The sequence below is a fragment of the Lutzomyia longipalpis genome, chromosome 1, assembly GCF_024334085.1.
Source record: "Lutzomyia longipalpis isolate SR_M1_2022 chromosome 1, ASM2433408v1".
NCBI classification, from domain to species: domain Eukaryota; kingdom Metazoa; phylum Arthropoda; class Insecta; order Diptera; family Psychodidae; genus Lutzomyia; species Lutzomyia longipalpis.
In genome coordinates, this window is record NC_074707.1 from 861,288 (window position 1) to 882,179 (window position 20,892).

The window sequence follows — 20,892 nt, forward strand, 5'->3', positions numbered from 1 at the left end:
AAATCAACACTTATCATATGAGGGACTTCCAAGAATTGAAATTCTAATTATCCTTTCTTTACTTACCTCTAGAATTTAAATTAAATAAAAATATATCTTCGGACAATCTTCTCTAGAAACTACAAGAAAATTATTTTAAAAAAAATTAACAAAAAAAAACGTAAAAAAAATGAAACTTGAACTTCTTCCAAAAATGTTTTAACGCAATGAAATTCACATTACATTTTGGGTGAAGTATTTTGCATTTATTTGAAAAATAAATCAACCTAAATTACGACGGTTGCTGACTGAAGCGGCGGGTATGCCAAATAATAAATTGAGTTTGATGTCCAGCAATAAAGTAGACAAAATTCAAATGGTCTTTATTAATGGAATGTTACTTACACTCTGGGACTGATTTTAATTAAAATTGATTTAATAAAAAATTATATCCCTGAACTCGGTGCGTTCTTCGGGATGCTTTGATGGGGTGAGGAGGAACTTTCTTCTTTGCTTCTCTTCTCTTATCCTCACAGCCCAGAGTGCCCGCCGTAGCAGAGTGTGTGTGGGGGGTGCTGGGGGGGGGGTTGATGAAAAAGACTATTTGAAACGAAGAGCTAATGAATCTTGGCAGTGTCTGCTCTCCATGGTGCCCAAACCCAGAGAGATTCAAAAGCAGAATGCACACAGAGCATTTTGTGGTGACGATGAAAAGAGGTTTAATGGGAGACGAGAATTGTCGCCACGGCTGTGAAACACACGTCACAAGCACATGAACCTCTTTCACGGCTCATTCTGGATTGTTTATTGATGAACCAGGAGCTCCCTTGTTGTCCTCAGCTGTTCATCATCACCTGTCACAGTGGAAGCACCGTCGTACACATCGCCTGAATGTTCGCATCTTGTGCATTACTTGCTCCTGTGTATATAGAAATTTCTCATGTAATAATGGGTACTACATAAAAAAAAATATTATTTACTTAATATCCAATAATAATTCATAATCAACGTATATAAAATAATATCCCTCACAAAATATTATGGGTTTGATTTTATTAAACTAAATGGAAGTAAACATATTGAGAGTCATTTAATAAACAATATACTATATTAAATTATTTAAATAAATATTAATATTGTTTTAAATGTCATTTAAACGTAAATGTATTTAACAAAAAAAAATAAACTGAAAATCAAATTAAGTTAATCAATGATCACGTAAAAACCTTCAAAAAGGGTTCAATTGATGAATCAAAGCTTTTCCATCAAAAAGTTAATTTTTTATCGTTGTGAAAGTTAAATGAGAAAATCAATTGGTTTAATTGCAAAGTCGATCCTCTGTGATTTTCCCTTTTTCCCTTTTTTTTTTCGACTTCCTTTTTTCTGGCAAGCTCTTTTGCCAAGTTATTCACACCACCATGCAGCTATCCTCTGAAAGTTCTATCTTGTGAATAATTCAATGTCAAACTTAATTATTTGCACACAATTTGTAATATGGTGCAGTGAAAAAAAAATTATTCAATTTAGAAAAGTCGAATGAAAGAGAAAATTCATTGAGAAATTAAGTAGCTCTTACCTGCATTAAATTGAAACACATTGCAATTAGGGCCATTCCCAGCAACAAATAAATTGCACAGAGTATAAAACTCAACTCAACACCAGTTCCCTCAAAGCCAGTAATCTGTGGATTTTGAAAAAAAGAAAGAAAATTTTAGCATAGTATTTAGCGTTAATTAAATTAAATTTTTATTTTGTAATTGAGAGATTTTTTTTATCTTAAATTTTTTTTTGTTAGTGGAAATGACATAAAATACAATTTCATTTGCACAAAACTCTTTTCACATATTATTTTCAATAGACAATATCTATGCGTAATAGCATATGACGTATCATATGTGAACATAAAAATCAAATCAATATATATTGACAAATTGGAAGCTCTGATGCAAATAACTTTTTGATGTTAACCAAACATACCGAATTGATACCATTAGATAAATGTGAGACCGAAATGAATATTTTTTGTTTCACACAGGGGTCACGTAGTACAGCCCTTAACAAGAGCTTTGAGAAATTCGTGAAGGTTCTGTTTCTAAATTTGAAAAAAAAATTGCCTTTTTTTTTAATTTATAAAAACGAAAGTTTGGTAGGGATTTAAAAAATAATTTTAAGTTTTTCCTTAAACTATTTTTAAAGAAATTGAAATATTTAAGCCCGAGTTTTCTAAATAATTTTCAGGATTATCCGTTAGATGCTACACCCTTAATGTAAATTGATATTCACAAGAAAAAATCACAAACTTCCATATTTAATCGTTTTAGTTTGAACGACTAAAAGCTACACTATGATACTCCCCTGTATAAATTGTGAATTGTTTAAAATTTTGGCAAATACATACACACACACACACCAATTCACCCCCAAATTAATTTGTCAGTAATTGAATTGACCAACCGAATAGTCATGGTAAAATCTCTCACCTTAGGGAATTTATCACCTGTGAAATATGCAATTCAAACACATAAAACGAACATTCACATTCCCCATCCCTCTCTCTCTCTCTGTCTCTCTCAGTACAACGTCATAAATATGAAGGAATTCCTGACCATAAACCACCAACCAAACTCATCCCAATGGAATCGCTACAATTTTTATATTTTCAGGTGGAGATAACTCGTAAAGCAGGCAAACCCCCTCATGATTATTCAATAAAATACCATATGAGATGGGGGGATAAATGTGTATATTTGGACAAAATACCCACATTAAGCACTACAGTAATTTCCCCATATATATAGCGACATGAATAAATACAAGTGTTCCTTCTTGTTGCACACTGGGAAGACACTGTGAGAATTTATTGGGATGAAGATGGAGACGCCTGGTGGATATTTTATGAGAACTCAAAGAAATGTATTATTATGTGGTGCAATATACGTACATAGCAATGTAAACCCCCAAAACCACTTACTGAGAAAAGGCCAAAATGTGCAGCCAACAACATAATACACCCCATAGTATGTATATGGATCACAGTACGATGCCTCAACTGTAATATGGGATTGAATCTTTTTTCTGTGAGGGAAATAAAGTCACCAGAATTCTTCATAAAACTTACTACACATAGTAAATAAAAAAAGCTCATAGATCTTTCAAATGGCTTTCATATGAACTGTATTTTAGTTCACTGAATGCGAGGGAAAATGGTTTTGGTATTGGCATTCTTTTGTAACTCTCTAAACCGTTATTAGCTTTTCCTAGAAATGATAATTCATTTTCTAAGCTTTTATTTGGGGTTTTTTATTACGTTATGTTCATTATGTATTTGTTGTATGGAAAATCTTCTCATCTATTACACACCCCAATATTGATTAAACTTATTTACTTCGGAAAGGTATCAATTTGAGGTATTTTTCCTTCAATAAAATGAATTAAGGAACCTTACAACCTTTCAATTTCAAATTTCTTTGTACAAATAGTTCCTCTATCGAGAGAGAGAAGAGAACTCCACATAGCTTAAAGGTGCTAGGGATATTTGCTTTCCTGTCAGTGCATTTCAAAATGTTAAACATGCAATGCTTTTCCAAAATCAGATACATATTCAATTGCACGATGGTGCGCACGTCATGAAACAATTTGCAAAGTCGAAAATTGCTAAATCTAATATTGATTAGTTCAAAGTAACATTCGGGGTAAGTTTTATGTAAAATTGCAGTGCTAAAATTGTGTCCAAAAGTCCCCGCAATTTCGCGTTGAAAATATCACATATTTTGGCATTAAGTGTTGGATGGGGAACCACAAAAATATACAAACTGCCTGACACTGCGGCAATTAATTGCCTTCCTCCCATCCATGCGGTATGGGGGGGATTATATGTATGTAATATAGCATGAAGAAGGAACACACATACCTTAAATCCCGGCACCATATCTCCGAAACCGATGCTACTGAGAGATATAAAACAGAAGTAGCTCCCTTCCAGGCTATCCCAATCCTCCCAGTGGCCAAAGAGTGTAGCTCCAAAGAGGATATATCTGCAATTGAGATGTCTTTTATTGCACACTGCGCCGATATTCCGCTGTGTTTCTGCACAAACGGAGTACCATTGATAGCGCCCATGAGCTTTCACGAGCAACCCCCGTTTTATATTACATATGTCCATCGCTGTGTGGGGTATTTTGGTATATGCAAATGCATGGTGAGACGCGAGTGGGTGTTTTTTTTTTAAAGGAGGCTCACCATGTAAAATGTCTGTTTTGGATTTTTTTTTATGTGTGAAAGCTCCAACCCCCCAACAATGTGGGGTGGAAATAATAGTGTTGATGGTGCTTTATTCAATGTTTATAAAGTAATAACATTACATGGGTGTTGGTGAAATGTCGAATAAGGGGAAAGGGATATAAAATAAAACCACTCATTTTATTTTATGCCACTCTCTCAGCCAGAGCATGTGAAATTGAGTTATGAAATCGATTGAGAATTTCCCCTTCAACTCACCCAATCATGATGATGACACAAACTGTTAGGGGCACTATCACAGTTTCTGTATCACCAGCAATTTCTTCCTCATCAATCGATTCATGTACATCCACAGATGAGTTTGATAGTGTCTCCAGGTCTCCGCCTTCGATAAAATATCCTTCCTGTTGGTAGTATAAACAGATGCAAAAGGCGAACTTAACGAATTTTATGTGATAGAAATAATATGTGCATAAGATATGATTTTAATCCACTTCATCAAGAGTTTGTGTGTAATATGCAAATATACAAACTGGTAGATTATCTCGTTCAGCTGTCAAAGCTCTTGCTTTTCGACGTTGCCTCGCTGCTCTACGTCGAGTAACTCCGGGACAAATTCTGCATAGACACACTTTAGCATAAATCCATTTGAATGACTTGGCAAGAATGTCTCCTTTCAATAAATACATATGAATTAATTACAAAATAGATAATATGTTCAATTTGGTAGCTTCTATTCGTACATATATTGCCCAAACATACCTATGTTGGAGAGATAGAGGAGAAAGAGTGGCATACCAATAATTGCATAGAAAATTGTTGCTACTTTTCCCCATTTTGTGCGAGGAATTAAATTTCCATAGCCTGCAACCAATGAAAGAAGAATGTTCTTTTAATCTTAATCTCTAAGCTTTTCTTACGTGATTGCTGTGTGGTGGAAAATTGAATTGTTTTGTGAGAAAAGGACCTCATAATTTTTCGTTTAATTTTTTTTTGTAAAAATTCTTAGGTAAACTTTGCGATTTCAGAATTAAACTTAAAAAGCTTATAAAGCTTCTAAAGAATTACGTGAAAATTCAGAGGAGAAAACGTCTGCAATTCTTAATCATTTTTTGCATTTCTTTATCGATATAATTCTCAATAAATCATGACATATAGTTCTCAAAGTAATGCACCATTTTGAAACAAAAGACACTGAAAGCTTTGTGATAATTTTAGGATTAATAAATGAATCCTTTTTCCCAAAAGACAATTCAATTCCTCTTTATTCTCTCAATCCCCCATTCAAGGAGATTTTTATGTTCATTAGTATAGGTACCTATACTCTTTAATTAAAATAAAATTTAAATGCCATTAACAGAATTCAAAATGCTTCAATCTCCCTTTGCTTTAGCCGCCCTAAGGGATATCTTTTCCATCACCAAAGAGAAAGCATTTTGTTTTAGTAAGAAACAACTCAGCAGTTACGTTTGAAAGCATTAGGATTTCGTGTGAAAACTCTCTTAGACAGAGGATTATATTTAAAATATATCCCATCGTCCCATTTCATTGTTGATAGCTTTTAAATCCAAATTGTATTAAAAGAAACATTGCGTGAGTATTTTTTCTTCATGCATTAAATTGTGTGTGGAGGAAAAATATTTCCACCATTAATTATATACCATTTTGAGGAAAAAAGGTTTTCATTAACCACAGTGCCAATGCCAATAATTGGCTCATGGGTGGTAAGTAGCGGAAATGGTGCCAGAAATGGAGAAAATTGTGAAATGAAGAAAAAGGAAGTAAGATATTCTCGTGCAGAAAATGATAAATATGATTTTAATTAGCTTACGACGAAGACTCTTTGCAAATTAACTTTCAATTAACCAGTATACGGAAGCCAGTGCGGGGAGGAATGCACATAGAGGGTGAAGTGAGAAGAAGAAGAAGCAGAAAAAAAATTAGTAATGAAAGGGGAGGACATTTGTATGACAAAATGGATATAATTCTTTTCTTACCAATTGTCGTGATTACGGTCAAGGAGTAGAGAAATGCTCCGGAAAATGTCCATTTATTGCTTGTCTTTGTCTTACCGGATTCGGTCATACCACCCTTGGCAGCTCTTACAATATTGTACTGATGATTCAGAACCTGCTGACTCACCCTGTATGTTGCAATTGGGAAGAGATAACAAATAAAATTATTCTACATTGCCCAAAATTTTAGATTGTATCACAACTGTATGTGTACTAACAACTCCATAAATGCTGACTTATTGAAAATGTTTGCCTCGCAACACGATATATTCCACAGTTTTGCCGCCACGGACACTCGGTGCCTCGCTAATTCGGCAGATCTCTCCAAATCACCATCACCCTCAATTGCTATGAACATAAAGGCACCTATATAGATACGAAGAACAACAGAGAAATTAATTAACTTTATCCGTTGTTTGTTGTCACTCCTGCGCTTTTCACCCCTCTAACTTTCACTCCCTACCCCCCCCCCCACCCTTAGATGGCTTAAGTTGCACAAACTTTCAAACTCTATCCCCCTCTTAAGGAAACTTTCTATAAAGTTATCATACCAACATTCAACATCGTCACTCTTGTGGCATATATACTCATCATACAAAAACTTTAAATCTCAAATGACAATCAATCACTATAATTGTATAAAAGATGCAACCATCATCATTAGCATTGATGCTACAAACAAATTGATGACATGAGTACTCAAACATTACAGCTTTCCTTACCAAAACATATACATAGAGAAAGAGCTTTAGATGTGAATTAGCATGAAATACTTGCGGTATGATTTTATTAATTACATTTCCTTGTGCATCTCAAAATGAATTTATTTTCACAACTTTTCCGCGTCTATATTTTCTCTCTTTCTGTGTGTAAGCCTTTGGAGATGTCTATATGCTATAAAACTTTGAGCAAACATAAAATTCCCCAACATTAACTTTCACATTATATATAAATTCCAGGCAACCGCAAATCCATGTGAGTCCCCGTGCACATGTCCAAGAAAGTTCATTATATTAGAAAACACATAAAAATCATTTTGAAAGCACAAGAGAAAATTTTATGAAAACATTCAATGTTGGAGCTTTTCCGAAAGAATTTAATATGAATGCAAAGTGCTCATAAAATTCTTTCAATTTTTTCCAAATTTAATTTTCTTCATTTTGATCATTTTTATAGGAGGTAGTAGTACGTTTAAATTGCTACTATATAGCTTTTTATTTTTTCAAAGAATCAATATCTTAATTTAAAGTATTTTAAATGGGAGAAATTAATTGATTTCTCTCAAATTTATTGTTACATTAATTATGAGCATAATATCTATATTTTAAATAGTAGGAATTAAATTGTTATTTTATATAACTACAAAATAGAAGAGATAACGAGTTACTAAGTGCTCTTAAAAATATTATAAAATCTCTATATACGGCAGTCATATTCCGCATTTACAAAAACAACTTTATACGTAAATTCTTAAGGAGAATGGGATTTAAAAGAGCTTCATCTCCACATATATTCTGCATTTATTGTTCTGCATTAACGAAAACAGATACATATGGATTTTAAAAAGTTTTCAACTTCATGGATTTCATCCAGGTTCACTCATGTGCAACTTACCAGCAATTGTGTAGAGTACTACCAGCAAAATAATTCCAACATTGCTGAACATAAATGCTGTAAACTTCCGACAATGATCCTTTGCGCGTTCAGCAAAAGGCAACTTTTGGCTCTGGCGCCGTCTTACCGATCTCTTGCGCTCCATCTATTTATACTTGAGAGTCTTTCTCTCGATTTTCTTCCCTGGGCGTTTGGTATTTATTTATCTTCCCTCCCCCAATTATTGAGCTCCGTGCGTATTTTCCAAATAAAACTACGTGAAGAAATCCAATTCACCGTAGCATATTATATGCGACATTGTGAAAATTTGTTTCTGCCATCTAATCATTCCACCTTTTCCATATTTTCTTTATAAAGTAGAAATAAATTGCAATTGGCAGTGCAAGTTGATTTGTCTGCTCTCTGTCAATCGATGGTGATGGTATTGCAGCGATAGAAGAAGCATCCGATACGATGATACTCCTGAAAGTCAAGGAAACACATAGTTCTTTAAGATTTATTGGTTCCCTCTCTCTGGCTTCCACTTCCGCGAGAGACAGCGTGGCAAAACCCACAAAATCTCACCGAGGAGAGTACTGTGACAAGCGAATAAATAAAATTCTCAACCAACAAAATATATAAATAGGTGGAAAAATAAGAGGAATTTTTGAGTGACACTTGAGGATTCATCACAAGATGATTTTTTATTCATTCGCAGCATTCCTCACACAAAAAAATATATTTATATGAGAATTCTTTCAACATAAATATTAGGTGGTACATGAATGATTTATTTGGATATCTATACATACGTAATATATGTATAATTTCTCGTTGAATGAAAACTATGTTGTACCAAAAGTCTGCCAAGTTGAAAATAGTGTCATAAATGGATTACTTTGCATGCGACATGAAGGAAAATGCTTTCGATTTTCGTGTGCATTTTAAGAATAATGCAGAGTGTATGTGTGGCACCATTTGTTGCAAATGGCAAACATTGTGACAAAATTTCTCAGCAGCACTTTGCGCCTTATGAGTGCAACAACTTGAAGGAGAGAGAGTGAGGGAGACCATTTGAAAAAGCTGAATGGAAAAATAATAAAAAGGATTGTGATGGGTATCACAGCGTCGCGAGAGCATAAATTAAGGCAACAATGTATTAATGCTCTTTTCGCCTTTAAATATCAAACTGATTTATATTGCTCTCCTTTTCATATAAAAGTATATATCCTTTATACTATAAGTGATGACTCCATTATAATTTCACCGAAGCAACTTTTAAACAATTTTCTCAAACAATGTAATCCACTATTATATATATCTTAATATCGTTGTATATGTAGCGATTGAAATTCCACCAAGTTCTCTCACACACACAAAACTCATCCATAAATCACTCATAGTCGGAAGTTCAATCTTACTTCATGAGAAAAGTGTTTTGAAACTTTCTTCAGCTCAACTAAACTATTAGCAACATAAATGTACTGTACATACATACATTACCTATGTGATACAAGGGGTGTTTATCTGAATTAAAATATTCGAATTATTCGGATGATTCGCCAAAAAAAATCAAAATACTCAACAGACGAATATTTCTTTTTTTTAGTCTTTAATTGGTAGGAGCAAAAGCCTAAAGAGTACTAAATTTTACCCAACGAAATGAAATTCAATTTAGTACTTTATAGGCATAAATTAAGTACTTTTTCCCAAATATACCTACTGTTTCAGCTAGAATTCACTACGTTTTTAGCTAGAATTTAGTAATTTAAATATAGAATTTAGTACTTTTTCGGCTTGAATTTATTACTTAGGCTAGATTTTAACATTTTTTGAAAATTCATCCTAGAATTAGTAATACTAAATTCTGGTCGAAAACATACTAAATTCTAGCCAAAAATACAGTAAATTCTAACTGAAAAAGCTCTGAATTCAATTGGAAAAAGTACTACTGAAAAAGTACTGTAAATTTAAGCAGAACAAGAATTTAATTTAAGGCGAACAAGTACTAAATTCAATCCTGAAAAGTATTTAAAAAGCAGCAAATTCAAGGCGAAAAAGTCCTAAATGTCTTAGCTGAAAATGAGAATATTTAGATCTTTGGAAATATTATTGTGATTATTCGCTAATCTTCGTATTATTCGGCAGATAAACACCCCTTGGAAAAAAAAATCCATTTTCCAATGGACTGGGGGGTGACAATGAGTGTTTCGGATCTTCGCATTATTCGCCAAAAATATCGAAAAATTCGCCAGATAAACACCCCTTGATGTGATACGTATATTACATATTATGTATGTGAGTGCACATGAGGAAAAAAAACAAATTAAAATAATCTCTCGAGAACATAATTGCAATTTAATTAGCATTAAGCTTTGAGCTTTTTAAAGCTTAATTTTAATTTGGGAAAATGAAAGAAAATATCTTTTTCTTTCTTTCTAACCGTTAAATACAATTTAAATAAAAATATTTGATTAAGTTCTACATTCTAGAAAACTTTAAGAACAAAAAAACACAACAGAACATTTTTATTCAAAGCTTTTTGTCTTTGATCTTCAGAGAAGCAGAGAGCATCAATATTAATTATTAATCTGTGAGAAATAAAATGTCGATGCGGTGATTTGTTTAATTTTTCATTCCATTTGCAAACTCTGTTTTCCCTAGCAGATTTTTTTTCAATGTTCAACCTTTGACTCTGTCGACATTAATGTTTTATGGGTGGGAGGAATGTTTAGACAACACAATCAATTAATGGATTAGCTGAGCTTTTCCCTGTGGGATCACAACATTTCATGTCACCAGTCGTAATTTGTAAAGAATGACCAAGGTGGTGGGACGAAAATACTCTGTCTTGTCTATACACTATTACATATAGAGTAACATAGTAACAGGTATACACAGTGCACTCCTGCTATTTCATGGTGCACTCAGACAAATACCTTTGGAGCTCATTCTATATATATTTGGGCACCCTGTGAAGATTGTGGGGGTAAAACTTTACGGATTTACTCCTGTCACTCGGTCGGAAGTGCAATTTTGTGCATGCGAAAACCACCGGTATTCTGTTTTCATCCACCTACTACATCGTACTATACGGTAGTCATACTACATACATATATACGTAGGTATGTATTTACTCCTTACACCATCACGACTGACCAAAACCCCCCGGTTTCACCAAACTCTATCCCGTGTCACTCTGTATAACTCCATGAGGCATTGAAATTGCACTCTCTTCTTGAGATGTTTACATTATATATTTTCAAAACCTGTTGTATATATGCAACATAGAGTTTTCGCAGAGACAAATTTAACATACGAAATGATGGGGTTGGAGATTGCTTCTCTTCCCTCCGTTCCGCTATATAGAATTGAGAAAGTCTCTCTGTGACACTGGTATACATACAAAATTGCCACTATATGTATCCTATTTGTTTAGGAAACTATGTCCATTTGCAATTTAGCATTGTTGAAAGTTTCTCGCAGATACAGAGAGGATGAGTCTTTCCGTGGAACTTTTCAGTACATTATTCTCTTGAATTTTAAAGGGATTTTAATATTATTACCCCTCGCCAAGTCGTCGTTTTTGCATTCAGAATAATTGAAATTCAAATGGATTAAAATGCGGCACTCAGGAACGGATAAAGAGAACGCAAGAATAGTGGCACTAAAACCTTCGCACTTCCTACCCAGTAGTGTTGTAAATTCTTTCCATCTCATAATTCTACATAATTGCTTTTCCATAATTGCAATAAAATATCTCGTGACAATGTGGTACGGTATGGGCACTATGTGGTTCATATGGTGTTACCCTCTACTGCAAAGCGCCATATATGTACATATGTACATATGTACAGTACACACACAGCAAGGGGGGTCAATCTCATGGGGTGCTACGTGGTTAGTTGGATGCAGAACTGCGCGAAATATCCACCAAAGCTCTATAGTGGAGCGGTGGGTATATGGAGGAGTATGTGGGTGGGACACAATAAATGCTTGTCGTACATTTTCCATTCGCTTTGCAATTACACACATTCCACTATTCGTTCATCAATCTACTCAACGGACATGAAAGACAACTACGCATGGACATTTGAGAGCAACCAGAAAATACTCATGGATGTCCGAGGCATTTACGGAGGCACACTCAAAATTCATTTATGCTTCGGGTCAGTGAATACTTCACTAAACTAGCTGATCTCTATATCACCTCTCACTACCGCGGTTATGCGCAACTCACAGTAAAAAAAGATGAAGCTACTTTTTAAAAGGATAAATTTTCACTCAAGTTCTGTGGAGAGCAAACCTGGGCAAAATAGGACGAGTGGAAGATTTCTTTTTCGCAGAAACGAAAAGAACTTTTTAAGTTTTAGTTTGCAGGAGTAAACCTCAAGTCAAGTGAGAAGTTTATTATAAGAAAAATCATGAGAACTCGCACCGGAAAAATTATTTTAATTAAAGCATAATCCAAATTTCCTCAATTCACGGACGAATGGCCAGAAATATCAAATTTTCACGCAGATATTTTGTACACCGAGTACTTTAGTAACATAAATATGAGCTCATATTTTGCAGCTCAATTCGACTATAGGTTCAGCCAAAATATTATTGCAAAATATTAACCATCAAAGAGAGCATAAAGTCAGTTGATAACCATAATAATTTGGTCAAAACATCGCTGGAAGTTTGTATTTCTTTATAAAAATCAAACAGCTTTAAGCTATCAATGCTAAAGCATTAAGTGATGACACCACCACTCATAATTTGGCAACGTCAATCATTGTAGGAGGAGATATGAATTCACAAAAGAATGCCCTGCCACTGATACATTAGTGAAACTTGACGACTTTGAAGTTCGGACGATGTAGCCAATTTACTTGAAGCACCATGAAAATCCATTAGGGAATATATTGAGAGGGTGGAGTGTATTTTCGACTTGGAAATTGCACTATTTACCCCGGCCAATGCAATGGCTTTACGGGGCAAACCCAAGTTTTAAGCTTAATTGTGTAAATTTTCCTACAACTTCAACAATACAACAATGGCAAGAAAGTTCAGAATCACTCATACCACCTCGCATAGCATCATCATTTCCCATCCCATCTCACAAATGTTTTCCATATGTTGGTGGAAAACTTGGATGTACCCGTGTGCGGCGGCAGCAGAGGAGTTTCCCATCGTATCCCAACTTTATAATTATGTGTCAAATTACATGAAGGTGCCGATTTGCTTAGACAACTACAAGGGACTAATAATTTTACATATCCTCTCGTATGGTATAACTTTGCCAGGGTTATTTCATGCATTTATCAATGCTATAGTATAAACTCTCGGAGTTAGTACATTATATCGTCATTCGACTCCTACACCAATAGTACGTGTGGTGTATGACATTACGTATTGTATTTACACAAGGAGATTGAAATTTAAGGTCTTCTCACAGGAAAATCGTATATATAAGTGTGTAAGAATATATTCGCACCAACTACCCCTATTATTGAGCGCCACGTGAAAATTAAGGTGAAAATTTAGCATGTGAATTTAACACCTTCCTTCCCAACCTACCTACCTATTTATCAGATTTACATGGATTCTAAAACCATCAATTACATTTCCCGGTAAGAATCTCTTTTCCAACTTAATTTAATTCTCCTGAGAGAAATACACACTGCTGTTCTTTTTTTTTCATCGCGCATTCCACTGCTCTGAGATACTTCTGGGATTTCTTGAGATTGTGAAGACACAGCGAAATTCAATCTCTATCAACAATGGTATTTTCTTTAGTAATAAATAGGAGGATTTTATATACAATCTCCAACACCCACTATACCCGTCTCAAGAGTTCCAATTAAACCACATCAAATAGCATCACTTTGCTGTTATATTTCACACGAAAAACCACCAACAGGGAAAATTAATGGTTTTACGAAAGTTTTATGAAAAAGAGCACAATGTACAGAATTAAATTTGATGAATGTGCTAAAAGTCACTGAAGAAGTCCAACGAAATTGTTCTTTTATTTTATTTTTAATTTTTCGTCGACCTAATGTTTGTGACCTCAGTGCAAGATAAAAAAATTAAAGAGATCTTTTTTTCAAATTAACAGACAGTGAGAAAATGCCAAATTATCTGTTAGTTTTAACAGAATTTCAATGATAAATATCTCTATGTGCAAGGTGAGCTACTTCAAGCTCTTACAAAACCCCATAAGATTAAAGACTTTTATCACATCTTGAGGTTTTTCCTCTCCATTCGGAATTCTTCCTCAAAGCTCCCCATAAAAGCTTTGTTTTTCGCCCCACATTCGTTGGCAATAAATTAAGTGAATTTTACGCCCATTTTCCGCTAAAATACTCTTTCGTCGCCTCACATATCCTTTCACACGTGGAATTTATCCATTCGAACCATCCAAGGCGATAAATAAAAATTGCACCATGATACACAAAAGGCAATAATTGCACACCTCGTCGATAAGATATAGCATTTACCGGCAAGCTACATGCCCCGGGGAAGTCATATATTTTTCCACACAGCATGAAATTGTGTCGCTGAAATCCTACAGAATTGTCGATATTCTGTTGCACACACACACTGTGTGTGGAGGAACAAAAAAAGCGAATAGGAAGAAAAAGGGAAACCAAGAGAGGGAGAGAGTGGAGGTTTGGGAAAGCAGGAAAATGTACAGTGTGCGGTGAGCAAAAGCATTGAAAAGCACAAAAAAGTTTCTTCTCTGGTGCATTATATAGATGTAAAACTGCCTTGCATTGTCAGTAGATAACCTATATAAATATCTATAAGATGGGGGTATATAGCACAGTGAGAAAACTAACCACCAGACATAACCCACCCGCTTTTGCAAAAGCTCACAAAATATTTCTTTTTGACGTTCACATACAAACTACCGGATGCTGCATATTTGTTGTAGCTCCGCAAGCGCGCAAGAATTCCGCACAAGTACAATATGCTCTATAGAAGTCGGCTAACATACAGGAGAGCTACATTAGCATTTTGCTTCCATCAGGAAGAGACGCGTTCTATTTATTTGTGAGTTTTGAAAAAAAAATCGGTTTTCTTTCAATGTTTGATATCTTTTGTTAATTCTTATTTGCAAATTTTCTGAAATATTTTCTTCCAACTTGAAAGTATTTTTCCCCCATATTCAAGATTAATTTTAATTTATTGGTATGAGTTTTTTTTATTGTAAGAGAAAATCCATTCATATTAGTACACCTACATATTTCACATATTTCGTAATAACAAGCTGTTTTCCAAGAATATTTACCTTAAGCGAGGAAGATACACCAACAATGAAATTCCAATATTGAAAATTCCATGAATTTCAAAATATTTTTCTGAATTATTGCTGATATTTTACTTTGCAATTTTTTTTCAAGAGTTCAGTCTTTGTTATATTTTTCCTCTAAATATGCTTCATTCCTTAAATTCATGAAATAATCCTTAAACATTCACTAAAGATATTACAAAAGTGTTAACTCCACATTAATTATAAATTATTTGTGGTGTAGGTAATAAGATTTAACATTATGTACAATAAATTTATGTAATATGTAGCAGAAACAATCCCAAATTAGTCATCAAATTTAATTTATTACTTTATGTAATAAACAAAAACAATGCAACATCTATTGAGAGATAAAATGGATAATTCATTAAGTTTGTGAACTGTCTATAATTTAACTTTAGCAATAAACATCATGAGCATTTAGCATGAATAATTCTTGATTTTATGTTAAATCTTCTTAGGCATGTAGGTAAATCTCAAAATAGGGCTAATTAACCTCATAGTGCTGAAATTAGTTCAGAATTGCATTGGAGTTAAATTTTAAATCTCACTCAGCAGTCAATTTTATGAAAACCCATCATAAACGATTGCAACTACTATGTAAATATTTATGCCAGAAACACTATAATCATCGGACTACCTGTCACCATGAGATTGATGAGCTGTAAGTGTCAGAGAGAGTGAATAAAAGCACAGACAAAGAGGATCATAATCTCTCCACTCTCGGGAGTTGCAAAAGCCCCGCAATAACATGGGATACATATTGTACATACATGGAAAATATGTATGAAAATGGGGGTGAAAGGGTCGAGCATTTAGGTTGGACCAAATATACAAAATGTAATTGGACTATTTCTCAATATTTGTATGGGATCTCCGAAGACAATCTCTCTCTCTCCATTTGCAGAGAATGAAATTTAAACTTATGGTTATTTTCATCCTTCTCCCAGTGATTTCCGGAGAAACTTTGTCCATTATTGCGGCAAAACTCCTTTATTATCTTTAACTCCAATTTCAATTGACCAAAACCAATCCTAGAGGCATTTCGTGTAGCATTAAAACAATCATATTCCAATTTTTTTCTCTCTCTTTCCTAGTATTCTCTGCAGTATCTGGATCATCTCCAATGAAATTCTATTGTAATTCTGCTCTATCAAGAAATTATATATGTATGTATGTATACATAGATCTATGTCTATGAAACTACATGCTGAAAAGCAATACTCTTGAGCTTGACTGTACGTACATACATAGGAGGACATAGGAACGGACTAAAAATGTTTGTTATTTGAATAAATCGGATGTCAATATTGATGAAATAGAACCCTAAACAAATGTGCATGCTATATGTATGGTATAAGGTAGAAATAACAAACATTTCAATAATGGCAGATTTAATATCCTTCCCTTATTTCAATGGAAATCCCCTTCCTCGAAGTTTCTATTCTTGAAAACTATTTTGTATGTACATTTAAAGAAGGAAATTTTCCAATCTGTAGGTAAATCTGAAAAAAAGAAGAATATAAATACGTAGAGCAGTAAAAATAATATGCCTAGAACTGAAATAGCTACATGAAAGACTTTTTTTTTTTAATTTTCACGTTATGAAAATTAAAAGAAATGTTTTCTGAAACAATCCTTTCGCAAGAAATTTTGCTCTTACTCTGAGTTTTGTTCCTCAACGACTTATGAGACTCACAATAGAATTATAGAATTATTGCTCTTCAGAATTATAGAAATTTTCCGACCTTCACTCTCTCCCTGTACACTCGGAAGTATTTTAGATTAGGAAATTTTCTCCGATGTTCCATCAAGTGGGGTATGAGAGATGAAAATTCCTAGTTGAGAATATCATCGATTTATGGATTAACATGAAGAACAATTTCCCAGGGAAATTACATAAATTCCAGTAGTACAATGTAAATTTTCCACGTAAATTCCCCAACCCCAGCTGTAGATTGCTCATTTACCTGGATACTCTCCATAATTATGCATTGATTGCAGTTTACTTTAGCCATCATCATCACAGGGGTACTCATAGAATAAAAGCCTATTTAATTAATCACAATCCATGGGGGTAGGAGAGCACCACTTTAATTTGAAAAATTCAAATGAGCTACATGTTTATGTCCACGACACTCTATCACATTTTAATTATTTCAATATATTGTTCGACACATGGCAATGGACATTGTGCATTTTGCAACCAATCTAGGTTCAATTTCAAATTATCACTTTATATGGAGATACAAATTTTCAGGAGAATTTCCACAGAAATTAATGGGAAAAATTTTCACGAAAATTCCTCACTACTTTCGGGGGACCATGCGTCAAAATTGTGGCATACCTTGAAGCAATGTTCTGCTTTCTGTGATTTTTACACATAGACTGAAGGAGTGTGCTGCTTGAGAATTTCAACAGAGCACGAGAAAGAGATAGAATGGTCGTGAGAATTATTTTTAAACACGGAACGATCAATTTATAAATAGACTCTGCACATGTCTATTTCATTTTCTAAATTAACACAATAAATTTGAACCATAAAATTGTAAGACTCTATCAAAGAAAAGTTCACAAAGGGTCTCGCGGGTGTAATCAACCATTCATCCTTTCTTGTGCCATGGTGAGAGAAATGGCAAAGTGATGCTTTAGGAAAAAAAAAATAAGGCAGAATAATTGCAACATACACAACACACACATTTTATGATATAAAATTCACAAAATGTTTATTTTCATGATTTTGGATATAGTAGAGTGGTGGAACATGATGAATTTACACTTCATTTATTTATATCGCTGAGAGTATAAAATGATTTAATTATTATCTTATGTAGTGGAAAAGCCCGGTAAATTGAGCCAGTACGTGGAGAGATGTTAATAAATTGTTGAGGTTTGCGATTTGCCCATTAACTTTTGTCCACAAAGTGCCAAATGACTTCATATAATCATGTTCTGCAATTTCCCAAGGTGATTGATTACCACACATATGAGTAATTTCTCATTCTAATTTCGTCGTACCCCCAGGCCACATTGCAGCAACACAACAAAAAAGGATACGGCAAATTCTCCTATAGCTCAAGGTAATAAGACAAAATGTACCATAATATTGATGTGAAATGAGACAAGAAATTGTGCATTCAGTGATGCCACAGCATAGAACCTCTGTGCATCCTGTGAAATAATTGGACAGTGAAATGTTGGAAAAACATCACACATATCTGCAACTAAAAAGGCACTTGAAGTGGATTTTCGAAGAACATCTCGCACGGATTTACACGATAATATACAACACACATACACAACACATTGCTTTATTGAGATATCTCCTAGCCAGCGAGCGCTTTTCGCCCCAGTGCGGCTGGTTGTATTACATACATACAATTCGATGGAGACGCCGAGTGATTTATTTTCTTAAGGCCAAAAATCCCATATCAAAATCCACAAAATGTCTCCATTACGCAAGTTTCACATCGACCGTATTTTTCCTCTACCACCACTGTCCATCTAATTGACTTCAAATAAACATTCTTTATCCACCACACCACGCACTTTTGAGTTATTGGAACTTGGTCGTACACCACACAGTCCGTAGAGTGGCGGCAAAACCACCAGGCGTTCCCATCGACACCCATGCACCCACCAATAAACTTGTCCATCAATCTTGACTTTGTCGAGTGGTTACGAGTGTAAATTTAAAACTTTAAATCCAGTACCATAATATATTGTCACACACGAGAGTCGTGGCCTGTGTTTTTTCCACATCACTATCTCATCCTTTATTCCGCTTTTCTTCAACGTCCGCAAAATTATGTGTTGTTGACTCTCAAATGCGGACTCACATAGAAGGGAACTTTCCACATTTATTTTGAAATATAAAATGAAACTTTTCTTTGATTTTAGAATTTATCTGCGTATGTAATTAAATTACTCTTTAACCAAGGGGGTTAATATGGATGAAATTATTCGGATTATTCTCTAATATTTGGGTGATTCCCCAAGGAAATTCTAATATCTATAATTCTAAGTTTAAATATGCTAAATATAAGCATAGAAACACTTAAATCAAACTGAAAAGTTGTAAATTCAAAGCAAATAAAAAGACTAAAATCAAGCCGATAAATATTTGGTTTTCAGTCCCAAAACAGGGCAGATTGAATGACATTAAAAAAAATTAAAGCCTAAAAAAGTAGTAAATTGAACCCAAAAAATACTAAATTAAAACCAAAAATTCCTAAATACGTTTTTGGATTTTTTCCGGTTTTGTGTTTTTCGGTTTTAGCAAAAGATGTTCATGTGAAGTCAAATGTTCAGATCTTAGGAAATATTCGGTTGATCCGCTTGAAAAAAAACCCAAAATATTCTCCAGATAAACACCCCTTGACTTTAACGAATCCTTTAAAAATCTTCTTTTTTTTTGGGTCCAATTCAGCGACCAAGAAACCCTTGAAATTTTTTAAATTTCTACTGAAATTTCAAGATTTCAAGCGAAATTTAAGAGTTTCTTGCTCGCTGAATAGAGCCCATTGTATTCAATAAATCCATATAAATCCTTTAGTTAGTTAATTTTTGCCTAATTAGTTTTCGAAACAAAATGAAATAATTTAAAGTTTCAACATTTTTTTAAATTTAGGGTTAGAAAGAGGTTTAAATAATTTCTCCCTCGTCTGAATATTAAAGCAAGTTCTTCTAAGCAAGGAGAAATAGTTTAGGTGAGATATTTTCTGGTCTACATCTACAACTTTATCTAAAGACATGAAATTCAATAGAAAATTCATTCAAGCAATCCCAAAAGCTTCGGCACCACTAACTCCACCCCAGTGTTCTCTAAATATCGTGAAAAACCACCACAAAATATCCATTTTATTCATCATAAACTTTTCACAATATATATTTTCACAATGACGAATATTTCAGGAAAACAAAAAAAATCGCTATATAGCAAGTAGATAAACTTCTTGCCATACATTTGAAGCGACAGACAAAATTATTGCAAAACACTCCCACGGGAGTGATCGTTTGATCAAAATCCCCCCTTTCTTCCTCGCGCGAGGTACAATATGGGTTCGACGTCCCAGTTGTGAAATTTTCCGACACATCTTTTTTTTTTCTCTTGGATGTCTGTTGTCTTTGGTGCCACATCTTTTTTTCCTCATCTTCATTTTGGTTCACTCTGGCAGTCCCCATTCAACACCATGTGGTGCTTATGCCGTCTCACAGTATAGCGTCAACTTTGGCGATATCGTCACTAATCTCAACGCGTATTCACCTCTAAACATTAATTTTCTCATTTTCGCCCCATGCCAAAGAATTCTCTGCTTCTCGCGCACATCTATTTCTGCCATGAGAGCCAATATAACCGTGGCCGGCCAGCCATGTGAGTGTTGCGCCAATTGAAAATGAAAAAATCATCGTTGTGACGTCACTTTTTGGTAGCAATAAATCTATAATTGTTGGACATAATGATGAAAGTACGTGCCTCGAGGTGATTCCGTTGACGGCTTGTGCGGAATGATTTAATGATGCATCTGCTACCAATTTGATAATTATTGGCGGAATATTAATTAACATGCGGGGAAAATGGGGCTTGTTGATTTTCGCGCACACACACATTTTCCCATATTGTATCAAAATTTATTTATTGTATGATGTAAAATGTAAAATAAAACAATATCCTCCCATCAGCAGTAGTGATGACTCGTAAAGGGACGATATGAGATTGAGTTAAGTGATTTTGAATTGTCACACAATACATAATATGACGCC

General features: G+C 34.2%; 2 protein-coding genes across 3 annotated transcripts in view; one reads left to right on the top strand and one right to left on the bottom strand.

The window, feature by feature from the left end:
- The window catches only part of LOC129786374 (translation initiation factor IF-2-like), a 93,471-nt gene that overhangs the window by 62,185 nt on the left and 10,394 nt on the right, over window positions 1-20,892 (top strand). The window lies entirely within an intron of this gene.
- LOC129786370 (potassium channel subfamily K member 16) lies at window positions 322-17,520 on the bottom strand. Of its 2 annotated transcripts, none has more exons than XM_055821347.1 (10): window positions 17,100-17,520; window positions 7,848-8,309; window positions 6,452-6,599; window positions 6,216-6,361; window positions 4,981-5,082; window positions 4,752-4,891; window positions 4,477-4,622; window positions 3,890-4,013; window positions 1,556-1,660; window positions 322-898 (listed from the first exon to the last, which is right to left on the bottom strand). In XM_055821347.1, the coding sequence occupies exons 2-10, from the start codon at window positions 7,990-7,992 to the stop codon at window positions 830-832; spliced, it is 1,125 nt and encodes a 374-aa protein (XP_055677322.1). In that variant the 5' UTR covers window positions 7,993-8,309; window positions 17,100-17,520; the 3' UTR covers window positions 322-829. The 2 variants fall into 2 exon arrangements, with proteins under 2 accessions (XP_055677322.1, XP_055677321.1); XM_055821346.1 differs by having other exon boundaries at window positions 4,477-4,655; window positions 17,100-17,493.

Excerpts from the sequence above, each read along its gene's own strand:
- LOC129786370 (XM_055821346.1), bottom strand. The coding sequence starts at position 7,992 with ATGGAGCGCAAGAGATCGGTAAGACGGCGCCAGAGCCAAAAGTTGCCT. Across the intron at positions 5,083-6,215 it reads GACCGTAATCACGACAATTG|GCTATGGAAATTTAATTCCT; the intron begins GTAAGAAAAGAA and ends CATTGGTTGCAG. Across the intron at positions 1,661-3,889 it reads ATATGGTGCCGGGATTTAAG|ATTACTGGCTTTGAGGGAAC; the intron begins GTATGTGTGTTC and ends CAAAATCCACAG.